At 48.8% G+C, this 12589-nt stretch overlaps 7 protein-coding genes across 7 annotated transcripts; 4 read left to right on the top strand and 3 right to left on the bottom strand.

Annotated features, from left to right (window-relative positions):
• Positions 1–601: 601 nt before the first annotated feature.
• EI90DRAFT_2973713 (argininosuccinate synthetase) lies at positions 602–2505 on the top strand (the record flags this gene model as incomplete). The annotated part of the gene is made up of 10 exons (XM_039055787.1): positions 602–688; positions 741–820; positions 871–930; positions 988–1053; positions 1106–1188; positions 1242–1351; positions 1406–1504; positions 1560–2113; positions 2226–2326; positions 2433–2505. The coding sequence occupies exons 1-10, from the start codon at positions 637–639 to the stop codon at positions 2503–2505; spliced, it is 1278 nt and encodes a 425-aa protein (XP_038914898.1). The 5' UTR covers positions 602–636.
• Positions 2506–2759: 254 nt separating this feature from the next.
• On the bottom strand, positions 2760–4321 carry EI90DRAFT_3062786 (uncharacterized protein). Its single transcript, XM_039060665.1, has 4 exons — positions 3812–4321; positions 3394–3760; positions 3253–3313; positions 2760–3130 (listed from the first exon to the last, which is right to left on the bottom strand). Exons 1-4 carry the CDS (start codon positions 3923–3925, stop codon positions 3061–3063), a joined length of 612 nt encoding a protein of 203 aa, XP_038914899.1. The 5' UTR covers positions 3926–4321; the 3' UTR covers positions 2760–3060.
• A 67-nt stretch (positions 4322–4388) lies between these two features.
• EI90DRAFT_3062787 (Y14 protein) lies at positions 4389–5211 on the top strand (the record flags this gene model as incomplete). The annotated part of the gene is made up of 5 exons (XM_039060666.1): positions 4389–4461; positions 4527–4571; positions 4627–4713; positions 4796–4932; positions 5015–5211. Exons 1-5 carry the CDS (start codon positions 4434–4436, stop codon positions 5207–5209), a joined length of 492 nt encoding a protein of 163 aa, XP_038914900.1. The 5' UTR covers positions 4389–4433.
• Positions 5212–5964: 753 nt separating this feature from the next.
• Positions 5965–7695, top strand: EI90DRAFT_1403915 (uncharacterized protein). Its single transcript, XM_039051768.1, has 5 exons — positions 5965–6472; positions 6554–6630; positions 6694–7197; positions 7257–7317; positions 7373–7695. The coding sequence occupies exons 1-5, from the start codon at positions 6215–6217 to the stop codon at positions 7433–7435; spliced, it is 963 nt and encodes a 320-aa protein (XP_038914901.1). The 5' UTR covers positions 5965–6214; the 3' UTR covers positions 7436–7695.
• EI90DRAFT_3062791 (uncharacterized protein) lies at positions 7579–10216 on the bottom strand. Its single transcript, XM_039060667.1, has 5 exons — positions 9924–10216; positions 9811–9843; positions 8103–9752; positions 8012–8033; positions 7579–7955 (listed from the first exon to the last, which is right to left on the bottom strand). The coding sequence occupies exons 1-5, from the start codon at positions 10038–10040 to the stop codon at positions 7684–7686; spliced, it is 2094 nt and encodes a 697-aa protein (XP_038914902.1). The 5' UTR covers positions 10041–10216; the 3' UTR covers positions 7579–7683.
• A 106-nt stretch (positions 10217–10322) lies between these two features.
• On the top strand, positions 10323–11026 carry EI90DRAFT_2924228 (S-phase kinase-associated protein 1A-like protein; the record flags this gene model as incomplete). The annotated part of the gene is made up of 5 exons (XM_039054853.1): positions 10323–10416; positions 10469–10527; positions 10590–10789; positions 10851–10889; positions 10954–11026. The coding sequence occupies 5 exons, from the start codon at positions 10323–10325 to the stop codon at positions 11024–11026; spliced, it is 465 nt and encodes a 154-aa protein (XP_038914903.1).
• Positions 11027–11690: 664 nt separating this feature from the next.
• EI90DRAFT_2924092 (transmembrane protein 6/97) lies at positions 11691–12512 on the bottom strand (the record flags this gene model as incomplete). Its single annotated transcript, XM_039054844.1, has 4 exons — positions 11691–11889; positions 11959–12105; positions 12187–12240; positions 12295–12512. The coding sequence occupies 4 exons, from the start codon at positions 12510–12512 to the stop codon at positions 11691–11693; spliced, it is 618 nt and encodes a 205-aa protein (XP_038914904.1).
• Between the last annotated feature and the right edge of the window lie 77 nt (positions 12513–12589).

Consider the following 12589-nt stretch of genomic DNA (forward strand, 5'->3'; position numbering starts at 1 on the left):
ACAGCCAATGATAAAACATTCCCAAAACATACTTGATTCGCGTCCCCACATCTCGGTTCAATATCGTTGAGTTTCAATCAAGCTTATGCGGTATCTGCCGCCTATTAACCGTCGTACTTGACGGCAGCTTACGACCGTGAGCATCATTTGTCAATATATGGTGCATTCCATAACTGACATGATAATTGCCATTGGTCCTGAGAGATCCCATGTGGTTGTACATAACCAGATCCACACAGCCGACGCCCCAGATGCTGGATTAGACCTAGTAAAATGTATTAGGCAGGAGGCCAAGACTTGATCAACGAACCCTGCTCGGATACTTCAGTGCTTCTGCGAAGCTTTGGCGGCAATGACAGGAGTTAGTGTAGAACAATTCAAATGTTTAGTATTTGCGAGAGGAGAACTGTTGCCATTGATCCACTTCTGCCCCCACGCAGCGGAGAGTGGTAGGAGGGAAATCCGCCACCAACAAATATCGGGAGGTAACTGGGCTGTGGACTGACTGTATCACGAATTTGGTCATGGTGGATCCGGAGGTTCCCGGCCGACAAAGCTTGACATCCAATATAATCCATCAGCAGCTTTGCTTCCGCTCGATTGCGATTCCGAAGCACATCTGGAGCTCTCGAGCAAATGGCATCACAATCGAAAGGACGTGTTCTATTGGCATATTCTGGTGGCCTCGGTATGTATCAAGACTGCCCTGGGTTTCGATCGTGCTCAGTTTGGGATCAAAGATACATCATGCATTTTGGCCTGGCTCATTGAGCAGGGCTACGAGGTTTACGCCTTCATGGCGGACGTTGGGCAGGAGGAAGTGGGTAATCTTATTTTACGATGCGTAAGCGTTGTTCTGAGGCCCCACAGGATTTTGATGCTGCTCGTAAGAAAGCATTGGGGGTTGGCGCAAAAAAGTTCTTCCTTGAGGTAAAGGGGGGCACTTTTTTGGGGACCGTATCGTTCTAGCCTTCCACGTCTCTACAGGACCTTAAGCGCGAATTTGTCACGGAACTCATCTACCCAGCAGTCCAGGCAAACTGCATCTACGAGGTCAGGATTGTCATTCTAATGATCCCGATTAATTTGATCTGATCTGACCTAGAATGTGTACCTTCTGGGTACCTCTCTGGCGCGTCCGGTCATTGCTCGTGGGATGATTTCTGTGGCGTCCAAAGAGGGATGCGAGTGAGTACACAGCATCCCCTTATAGACACATTTCCTGACCCCCCTCCGTCCAGTTTTGTATCACATGGCTGCACCGGGAAAGGGAACGATCAAGTTCGCTTTGAGCTTGCTTTTTACGGTCTCAAACCGGACATCAAAGTTATTGCTCCATGGCGGATCCCCGGTCGGTGGATATATGCTGAGAAGGGACAATCCACTCACATTTGCCGTACACCAGAGTTCTATAATCGTTTCGCGGGCCGAAGCGCCTTACTGAAGTACGCTGCTGAAAAGAACATCCCAGTTGCACAAACTGCCGCAAAACCGTGGTCCACTGGTATGCACAAAAATTACTTTTTCCCCCGCCTCCACATGGGCTGAGCCATAATTAGATGAAAATCTGTTCCATATCTCATATGAGGCGGGTATTCTCGAGGATCCCAATACGACGCCTCCGGAGGATATGTGGAAGTTAACTACGTCACCGGACACTGCCCCACTGGAGCCGGAATACATTTCGATCGAGTTCACCGCCGGGCTTCCAACCAAAGTGGTCAATGGCGACAAAGTGTACACTGACGCTGTAGATATTTTCCTCGCGTTGAACGCGCTAGCACGCAAGCATGGTATTGGAAGGCTTGACATCGTGGAGAATCGATTCATTGGTGTTAAGTCCCGAGGCTGTTATGAATCCCCCGCGGCCACGATCCTTCGGGTCGCGCACCTAGACATAGAAGGTCTCACGCTGGATAGGAATGTGCGGGCTCTTAGGGATCAATTCGTTACCATCCACCTAAGCCAAATTTTGTATAATGGCTACTTCTTCAGTCCAGAACGAGAATTCATCACGTCTGCTATCCCAGCCAGCCAACGCACCGTGAATGGCACGGTCAGGTTGAAGCTATACAAGGGTAACGTTATTGTCCAAGGCCGGTTCTCGAACGAGGTGAGCATCATTTGATCTTGTGGCCGCACGCGAATCGCTTGTAGAGGCAGATTCGCCACCCAATGGCTCCTGTTACATACTTATCTTATTGCCGCATTTCTCCGCATCATAGGGCCTTTACGATGAGAGGGAATCTTCAATGGATGAACTAGGCGGCTTTGAGCCAACCGATACTACGGGTTTTATTCAAATTGAATCTATCCGCATCAAAAAGTATGCCCTCACTGCTTTGCTCTTTATGAAAAATGTCGCTCATTTGGTCTGCGTTTCCCTCATCCACTCCGCCACTGGGCTGCATAATGTCCTATTTGTTCCGTAGATGGGGTGAGGCGAACGTTCGAAAGGGCCAGGGAGGTGTCGAACCCAAAGATGTATATGGGTCGCGCGTGTAAGAGCCATTGTACGTCGAGTGTAAACAAATGGGCTTGGGAACTGCCTCTCCTTTGTACCAATAAATCGTGTACCGCTATCTTTGATTTTCACAAATGCACAACGTTTCGGGAAGGATGGCAGACTTGTCTGCATCTAGATCATATCACGAAGCGAAGAGGGGTAACATACGCGCATATACACAGTATATGGTGTGAGTTTCCCAAGTCTATTCAGAACCAGGGTAGTCAATTCTGTATTTCAAGAAAATATGGTGTATTGATCGGCGACCGTGAACAATGAATTGTATATATGCACTGGGCGGAGCCGCCCGGGACATGGGTATATGTAAAACAAGAAAGCATTTGAACTCTCAATGTTCGCAAAATGCAAGAATCAAGACCAAAGTATTAGTATAGTGACAGGAGCATGGGAGTCAAGAAAGCGGGTATGGAAAGCTGCACGAAACTAGTAGGGAAAGGAATTATGGCGGTGTACTTATGCAGGGTAGGAGACGAGGAAATTATACGAGGTAATGCAAAAAGAAACTAAAGGGGAAAGCGAAACGGATAGTCGGATTAGGTGCAGGTGGGCTCCATGAAATATGCGACAAGCGCTGCCAGATCTCCATTAGTTGCATCAGCGTACCTTAATGTGAAATGAAGAAACGGGTAATTAGTAATCGTATAGAATCAGACAAGGATGGCAGCATTGCCAGTTCGCCGTGCATATATGCATTATAGAGGTAGAATAAGGAAGCTGGCACCTACCCTTGTCGTCGAGTTCCATAGAATTTCAACGCGATAACGTTTCCGTTCCAAATATGTGTAGCTACAGAGGAGGGAAAGAGTGCGGCAACATGGACGATTAATGCCAGAAACGACGGCAGGCGATGAAACCGCATCACATACCCTGACCGCCAGTGAGCTTGATAATCGACCTGTTCGGCGGCGAGCCATCATTCAAGAAGTCGGCCCGATAGAAAACTTGCATCGGAAAGCGGAGAGGTGCACCGCCGACGCCACGAGTTACAATGACATTGCCGGGCTCCCGTTGGCCACCGACGTGTGGCATCGCAATTGGGGTCCATTTGCACGGGCCAGTTGCCTGGGGGCGTGCAAGGCAGTCGACTTTGATGAGCTGGGGACTGTCACTGCTGCAGGGGAAGAGGATCGCGGTGAACGATGCGGCGGTGCTAGCTTCCATGGTGGAAGGGTCTATTTGAAGAGGAATGGAGGGTTGATATGGCCGACATTCGTAACGATGGCTGTTCCAATCCTAAGCAAACGGGTCAGTGCATATTCACACATACACAAGAGGGAAGCTCACCCCTGTTAGATGCTCTGGGCTGCAGTACCAAGCAAGGTGACACCTGGAGCACCAGAGGGTAGTGGGTTCCCGGCAGACGTTGCAAGGGTGAGTGGCAGTGGTAGAGAGAGCCATGTATGTTGAACAGTGCGTGAAGGAGAGAGCTGATGAGGCCAGTAGGCGTCATAGCACGGCGCTTTTATACGCTAGATTGGCATACAGCTGACATGCGCCTCCGCTTCGACTGTATGGTTTGATAGTAATTCTATGCGGAGAATTCAGACGCTTCTACATAGCAACTGATCCGTTGAGCAGTTACTCGCCCCGAGACGCTGGGAATGAACGGGAGAAAATAATAGAGCTCAGATTCTGAAACCATAATTTCGGAAAAATGGGCAAGGATCTGGATCTGGGGCCCTTACGGCCATCTTGCATTTTATGATCCCTTTTACGATTGGATTAAATAATATGGATTTGCTGATGGGCCACTGAGTAAATATGGGAGACTAGCGCGCTTAACAAATATAGGTGACCGTGAGCACTATTGGAAATTCCCTGGGCATGGACGAAGCCGACTCAGTTGGCCACTCAACACTGAACTTCACACATCCCGAATTTTCTCGACTGGGCTATAGAAAACGTCATGGATGATTTCATGAATATTGATGAGGGTTAGTTTTGGTCGTCGACGACCCTTAGAGAGTCACTGAGCATCGTGTTGTTCGGCGCCTTGAAGGCAATGGAGCCATTCGCAAGAAAGGACGGCTACACAAAAGCACAGGTGTGAAGATCTGATGCCCGCTCTCTCCGTTTTGTTCGGTCTAAGCAATCAGCAGGCGGAAAAGGAGCCAGTGAAGTGGCAGAGCAGGATTATGAGACTCTGGAGAGTCAAGTGAAAGATGGAGATGGCAAGGCCGCCCGATGTGTGTCACCACGTCATGATGTCCTCATCTCTAATTCTGATTTTCCGATGTTTTTACTGTACACTGAACTCCCGGTCTAAAGCTGTAGAGGGGTGGATAGTCATGGTGACCAACGTTCATGAAGAAGCAACTGAAGAGGATCTGCACGACCGATTCTCAGACTATGGGGAAATTCTCAACTTGCACCTTAACCTTGACCGTCGCACGGGATACGTTAAAGTATGTTCCATGGATCCGAGCGTTTCACCGTTTTTTCACAATTTTCTCGCCTCCTTTCTTTGATTTCATGTTGCTCTGACAGGGGTATGCACTAGTGGAGTATGCAACTTATCCAGAAGCTAAACGAGCCGTTGACGAAGCGAACGGATCGACCCATTTGGAGCAAGTTTTGGAATGTGATTTTGCATTTGTAAGACCCCCTCCAACGGGGCCGAGGAAAAAAGCTGGCGGCAACAGGCAGGGGAGAGGGCGGAGCGCTAGTCCCGGTCGGCGATGACTTGAGGGTTTCATAGTGAGAAACACCGTCAGATCCTCCCACCGCGGTGCGCCCATTCATGTATCGTTTTTACGCAAATGTTCTACGCATTTTATTCATCTGTAATCTGTTGTTTTTTCCGTTGTTGGTATCAATCTTCTCATTGATACGAGGTGATGGAGACCGCTCAGTCCTTGTCTCGCTGATAAAGAATCATTGTGAATTGTAAGCGCTCATGTGGGTGTTTAGGACCCTGCTTCTCGTCAAATTAAGAGTTTCGAAGCTCAAAATAAAAGGTCGTGGCCCGTGCCTAGATGGTAATGATAGTGCGGGCGGCTCTTGGCCTCAGAACTTTATTACTACCCGCTTGATTCAGCCATAAATGTTCGTAGCGACGAACGCTTGCCAAACTACATTTTCGCCGCATGTCAACGGTGACCGCTCCCTTGTAACAGGTTTCTGGGCACCCATGCGCCTCCGACATGTTATATAAATTACAAGATGGGAAAATTGGACATACAATCATTGGGCATTTGAGCGATTAAGAAGCTGTCTGGGGATCCTGTCATCTGGAGTGGGAAATGTGCGGCCGAGAAGAGTAACAGAGTGTAATACTAAGCAAATCCTTCAGAGAAGGGCGTCATGGTATTATTAGCGGTGTCTTCTCTTCGCTGCACACGGTGAAGAGGAGACGAGTTGCTGGCAATTCATCGAGCAAGTTACTTACTCCGCGGCCTGCCAGAAAACAGTACTCTGATCGGAAAGCCGGAACTACCACGCCACCAAAACATCTACTTCTAAGAGCCACGCTTTGGATTCGAAGGGATATCAGCGAACTTTTGGGGTACAAAAGATGTGAGCTCTGGACGCGCATCAATGATCTAAACGTGTGTGAAACCCGCTTGTTTGGGTCACGTGCCCTGTCGATGAACAGTGACACGTGCAGTGGCGCAACCCCGAAAGTGCAATCTCGGATACAAACTTTGAGGCGGCACACACTTTTGAAACCCACCCGAATCCTACCTGATGCCCGCGAAGCACGAAAGAGAAGATTCCGTCGCTGATGAAGGAAGATCCGAACATGATAGCGCTGCTGAGGTCGAGGAGGTTGCTGGCGCGAGGTCCCGCAGCAGCACGAAAGGTCGCGCTTCGAATGTGAAGGACGCGTCTGACAATGGGAAGGACCGCGAAACAGGGTCGGACGAGGAAGACGAAGAGGATGAAGGCGAGGAAGAGTATGAAATCGAACGAATCATCAAGCACAAAATGGGTCACCTTCAATCGGTAAGAATTCGCAACTTCATCGCCCCGTTTTCTCCCATCAACCGGGATTGCCCTATGGCTGCGTCTTTGTTCCATCTCTAGGGCGTCTACGCGTATTTTGTCAGCTGGAAGGGCTACGGTGATGAAGAGAACTCGTGGGTTAACGAGACCGACGCCGAGTACGCGCCCTTCGTATTTTGCCACACGCTGCCATGAACGACTTAGCCTTTTTTTCTTCCTAGGGGAGCTAAGGAGCTCATCGACGAGTACTGGGATGCGCGAGGTGGGAGTGCAAAGAAAGGAAGGCAGAGCATCAGCGCCACAAAGCCGCGACGTTCAACAGGACGGAAGGATTCAGAGGTGGGACACGACGATTCTGACGTACCAAAGAAGGCTACCACACCTGCTACGAAACGAGGGCGTGCGTCTAAGGTGAAGTCCGCCAGTCCAGAACTCGTAGATGAGGAGATGGAGGATATCGAGGAACCGCCAAAGAAAAAGTCTAAGCCTCGTACCTCCACCACCACCACTGCCAGCGCAAAAAAAAAGAGACAAGTCTCTCCTGAGCTTGACACTGAGCAAGACACAACGCCTGTAAATGCTCTAGCAGAAAATGGCATGGAGGACGATACTGTCTACGATGCCGAGAAACAGTTCAAGAAAATGAAAGACTGGACGAGCGAAATCGAGCGAGTCACAACAGTAGAAAGGGATTCATCTGGACTACTGATTGTTTATTTCCAAGGGTGCGTCCAAAGATTCCTCTATCAAGGTACAAAAGAAAGCTAAACTGAGCTATATCCAGAGTTGATGGTCTCAGATACAAGGCCACGAGCCCCGTTTTCAGGACCAAATCATCAGGAAAGGTATGCACAGACCATAACTATCGTTGCATGTCTCATTAATAGAGTTGTTGCCTAGTTGCTCGACTTTTATGAATCCAATCTCAAATGGCGTCCTCAACAGCCTGATGAACTGGTTTGATCAATGATTTTCGGCTTCAACGCCCACGGTATCATGAACTTGTTTACTACATTTTCCTGTCACTTGCGTCACCGCGCCATCTCCCTTCCCTTATATAGTATTGACTTTGAACTGCTTGCATGTAGGGGAACATAAATCTGTTAGCATAATTTATATTTGTTCTTCCTTTGGCACACGTTTTGATCACGGAGTGGAAAACAGTTGGAGCTTGGCAACTCGTGCAGCGCCTACCGTCACTTTCATCAGTCCTAAACTTGCTCTGTGACATATTCGTAGGGGGAACTCTCAGAAGATGCCTGGTCGTTAGGACTTGATGTGGGCTCGGTGTCTTTCGGTGCACCACTAACAAACATCCCGAAGCCATCGTCACGGGCCTTTACAAGGGCCTTCTCGAAAACGGATACGATCTCAAGAAGCTCGTCTCGGAGCTTTTGGAGGACATCAGGAAGAGGATCCACTGGTGATTGCGGATGCTCTCCATCGAGGATGGCTTGGTATTGATTCTCATATTCCTTTGCATCTACGGTAATACAAACATCAGTTGAGGGGAATTTTGGGTGCGATGGGTCCACTCACATCGCTTGAGGTCATGATAGCGCTGCATCCCAGAGGAATGGGATTGTTCGTTAAGCCTCACTGTGTGACGTAGTGCTAGACCATTGCTCACCGTCCAATCATGAGTAGTTACATCCTCCAACCAAGCATAATCCATTCCCAAATCGGCCTGTGCATCCCCTGCCACGTCTTCTACTTTCCCTCCCTCCTTTTTCACCTCTCCTTGCGCCTCATTTCTCACTTCAGCCCACCACTCCGCAATCGCATCACTCAATCGTTTTGCGCCCTCGCCATATCTCTTCTCCACCTTCCTCACCACAGCATCGAATAACCCAATCTTCTCCGCACCATGATAGTGCCCGTTCATGAGCTTGTTCGCGTAAGCCCCAACTCCTTTAATGGCTTTGGAGCCTTCGGCCTTAAACACGGCGATTTGGACACCGATAGTGCCTTCTTCCGCCGAAGACAAACTGTTTACGGCCTTATGGCGTATAGAGGTGATGGACCCAATAAGATTTTCGATACCAACTTTGCCCGCTTGGTCGACTTTAGCCTCCCATTCAGTATGTCGTGCTTCTATTTTCTTGCGCTTCTCGTGAATCTCCTCAAGAGAGAGCCTTTGAGCATCCTCAACTGTGGCCGTTTCTTCGGAAGGTGGTTCCTCGCGGGGTGTGGGTTCCGGGGAGTCCGCCCTGAAAATATCATCGATGATGTCATCTATTTCGGGCTCTGGTTTAACTTCGGGTTCAGTGTGTGCTGGAGAAACTTGCGCAGGGTAAACAGGGGACAAAGTTTCGAAGGGCGAGCTTGTCATATCTTCAGTGCCTTCAGCAGATGTCGGAATTGGACTCGGGGTTTCAGCGATACTGTTCGCGATGAAGTCCGTGGGATCAAAAAAGACATCCTCAACGGAGTTGGTGGGGGGCTGGACCGTTTCCAAGATCATGTCTGGGGTTGAGGTCTTTGTCTCCACCACGGCTGCTGGTCCGGTGGAAGAAACAGTCGGCACAGGCGACGTTATTGACGAAGGGGTCGTGTTGCCACCTCTGCTGCCCAACTCATCGATTTTTGCCGAGATTTTCCGAATCTGCGGCTCGACGTAGGTTTTGTAGACTTGGTACACTGTAGGTCCAAAGCGCTGCTTTGCCCATAGTGGTATTCCATTCAGTTTCTCCAAAAGAACGCTCAAGTGTGGGCGAACAGCGTTCCAGGCCTTGATAAGATAAAACTGAACCTTGCGAATGTAGGGCTGTGCCCTGTACCATGACTGTTGCAGTGCAAACCGTGTGCGTTCAAAGTACGGAGAAGCCTTAGTCACGAAATGACGCCATCGGCTAATGCGTGGCTCGGCGTACTTCAAATACAACGGTCGGACCCGTGCATCGAATTGGAGTTGAGCCTTTCGAATATAGGGCTGTATGTGTGGGCCAACCTTCGTGTTAAAGAAATACTCAATTTTCACAACGATGGGACCGAGAACGCCCCTGAATTGGTTGAACGCTGGGGCAAAGAAGCGCGTGATCCGGTCACAGTGGGGTTCTAGTTTTTGGACGTATGGCTCCACGGAAGGATGAGAGATAACATATTGGATGGCCGGTGTCGAATGTGTCTTCACCGAGTCCCAATAGACGGAAGAGCGTATGCATATATTTGAGTCGGGTTTGCTGGGGCACACGATCGCAAGATAGCCGAGTGCGAAGATGAATGGCCAGAAAAGATGCCTTTTAAATCTTTTAAATGAAGTTTTCTGAGGGGATCGCTTCTGTACAAAGAAACGGTGGTTGGATAATACACACACACCCAGGTACAAGGCGACGTACTTTGAGTTTTGGTGAGCTATGAAGTTTGAGAGTCTTCGGAGATGGAGATGACGATGTCCGTATGTAAGTATCGCCTGTGAGAATGAAGTGTGTGCTGACGTAGGGGTACTCACTTCTGGGGAAGGTGACCCATTTCCCGTCGGAAGTGTGCCGCTGGGCTTTAGGGAAGATTTTGTCCGTCTTGAGGTTATATTACCGATGCTCGATGGCACAGGGGCTACCGTTGACATCGCTCAGAAAGGGGATGGATGTGGCCGCTGGTGATGAAGAGAACAAGATACTTGAGTAGGTTGTAATAGTGGGTATCAAAAGATGGGAGATGCAGTGTGGTTGTGGGATACCCCAATCGTGGTCACACTTATGTGCCCGGAGCGCTTCGCGACAATTGGCAACTCATCTAGAATTGTATTGCAGGCTTCTAAATGTCAAACCGCCCAATTTATTACATAGGGACGTCTCGACACGTGACTCTTCTCCTTTGGTGGAGAACCCCGTTGTTCCTCAAATCTCTAATGAAGGTCAAGCTGCTCTCATCGGACGGAGTACTTTTTGAAGTAGACGAGTCAACCGCCTCTAGATCGGGTGTTATTCGAACAGTCCTCGTGGGTCAGAGAATTTCCCGCAGATTGTTTGTTCAGCTTTGACCACTCAAATGTAGATGTCGGCAACAAGGACCCTATCCCGTTACTCAACGTCAAAAGCCACGTTTTAACCAAAGTAATTATACAGCTGCTTCTTGCTTTACCGTGCGTCTCTCGAACTCACCTTGACACCGAAAGGTACTTGAGTATTGCGAACATCACCGCAATGAACCTCTTCCTCCTCTCGATGTCGAATACAGCATTTCTCCCTCACTCGATATTATGCGCCGCAAGAACACGCATATTAGTGGCTGGGACCAACAATATATGAAATGCGAACAGGAACTCTTGTTCGAGGTCATCCAGGCTGCTAGCTACCTGGACATCCAGTCGCTCTTGTGTGTTCCGACCCTTAAACTAAGACGTTCTCATGCATTGTTAACCCTCATCTGATGCTAGAGATCTTGGGTGTAGGACCGTTGCCAATATGATGACAGGGTACGTCCTCCAACTCTTTGTGATGTGGCTTTCGTACGTGATTCACAGTCAGGCCTATACATAGGAAAAGCGTGGACGACATCCGTCAGTTATTCCACATCGAGAATGACTTCACCCCAGAAGAAGAGGTGTGTTGACAATCCCATCCCGTTCCTCCTGAAAGCTGCTGAATCGACCACACAAGCTTGCCATGCAAGTGGAACGGTCTGAATTAGAGTCTCTCTGCAATGTAGGTCCCTTTGGCCCGGCTCTTGACTGAACGTCACTCATGTTTATCACTCCAACCTCCCAGGTGCTCGGCTTCTCTCTAGACCCACCAGCTAACAAGCAAATCGGGAAAGGGAAAGCTATAAAATCCCGTCCCAACAACTCAAAAGCTCCTGCACCACCTGCCATCCAACAGCTAAGTTCCGCCGGAGTTCAATCGATGATCGAGAGTCGGTTGGGCACCGTTATGGAAGGGGAACAGGACACATATGCTGCGCTGCGAAAGATGGCAAAAAGAAGGATAAATGAACTTCAACAACAGCAGAGAGGAACACAACAGCGCGGATTCCGTTGACGGATCAGGATTTTTATCTAGCCTGCCTCCAATAGACCCCAATCTTCGGTGTCCAGTCTTCTCAAGAAGCATATCTTCCATTTCATCATGGGATCCGTTTCGTATCTTTATATCCATCCTTATGCCATACGGATTTGCACATCACCCGCTGACGATCCAAAACAAAATATCTTTTCCCTTCATACACACCTTTACTGAAGTTCTAAGTCCCAAACACGAAGGCCAATCCGACCGGATAATCACCCTCTTTCCTTCGTGTCAACGTTTAACCGTCCTTCTAATCCAGCGTCTAATAATGCACCCAACATGTTCGACTTCTCCGCCGCCTCTTGTATGTTCGAAAGCATCTTGATTTGGTGGTAAATCCGGTATGCCGCATCAACTGACATGATGAACGGTACAATTCCGAAGGGTGCATAATTTGCAAGGATGAACTGTCTAGTGTATAAGGAGAAATTATACCATCAATGGACAGTTTAACAATAATGAGGATATTTCTGGGCGTACTTTTGCCACGAGGTGAGTGTGGTGATGCCTTCTTTCGTGATATGGTTAATGTCAGTCGTGGGGATCGCCAAGATGTGGGCAAAGCATGGGATGAGAGTTGGGAAGGTGATAAGCCCATAAGTGAGGACGATGATCCAAGCATAGGATCTATCTAAAGAGCAATAATGTATCATTCGGCCTATGGTTTCCCGCAGCGAGAAAGGGGCGACAAACGCGAGACGTTGCTACTTACTTTTTACGAGTGCTAGAGCACCAAAGAAAGCTAAAGGAGTTTGCATGAACCTAATAAAAGATGCCGTTCCAGCATGTTCGAGGGGAAAGAAGAATATGCAGTACCCTTCAATCCATACCGCCATGGACTCAAACCAAACATAATGCAAGTTCTTCACTGGTGAATGAACACCAATCACTAACGGGTCCTGAGACAACGCTATATAATCTTTGGGCAATTGGCCGAGCCATGGAGGTACGACCTCCTTGGGATAGAAAGGTTGCATGTCGATGAAGATGATGATGAGGAAGTGCGTGAGCATAAAGACGGCGTAAAATAGCATGATGAACGAGGGAGCATCTGAAGTTCTTTGGACACTGCGGGAGGCCATGTCAACCTTGAGACACGATAATAGATGGG

This window comes from Cantharellus anzutake (assembly GCF_015039405.1).
Source record: "Cantharellus anzutake strain C23 chromosome Unknown EI90scaffold_31, whole genome shotgun sequence".
NCBI lineage: Eukaryota > Fungi > Basidiomycota > Agaricomycetes > Cantharellales > Hydnaceae > Cantharellus > Cantharellus anzutake.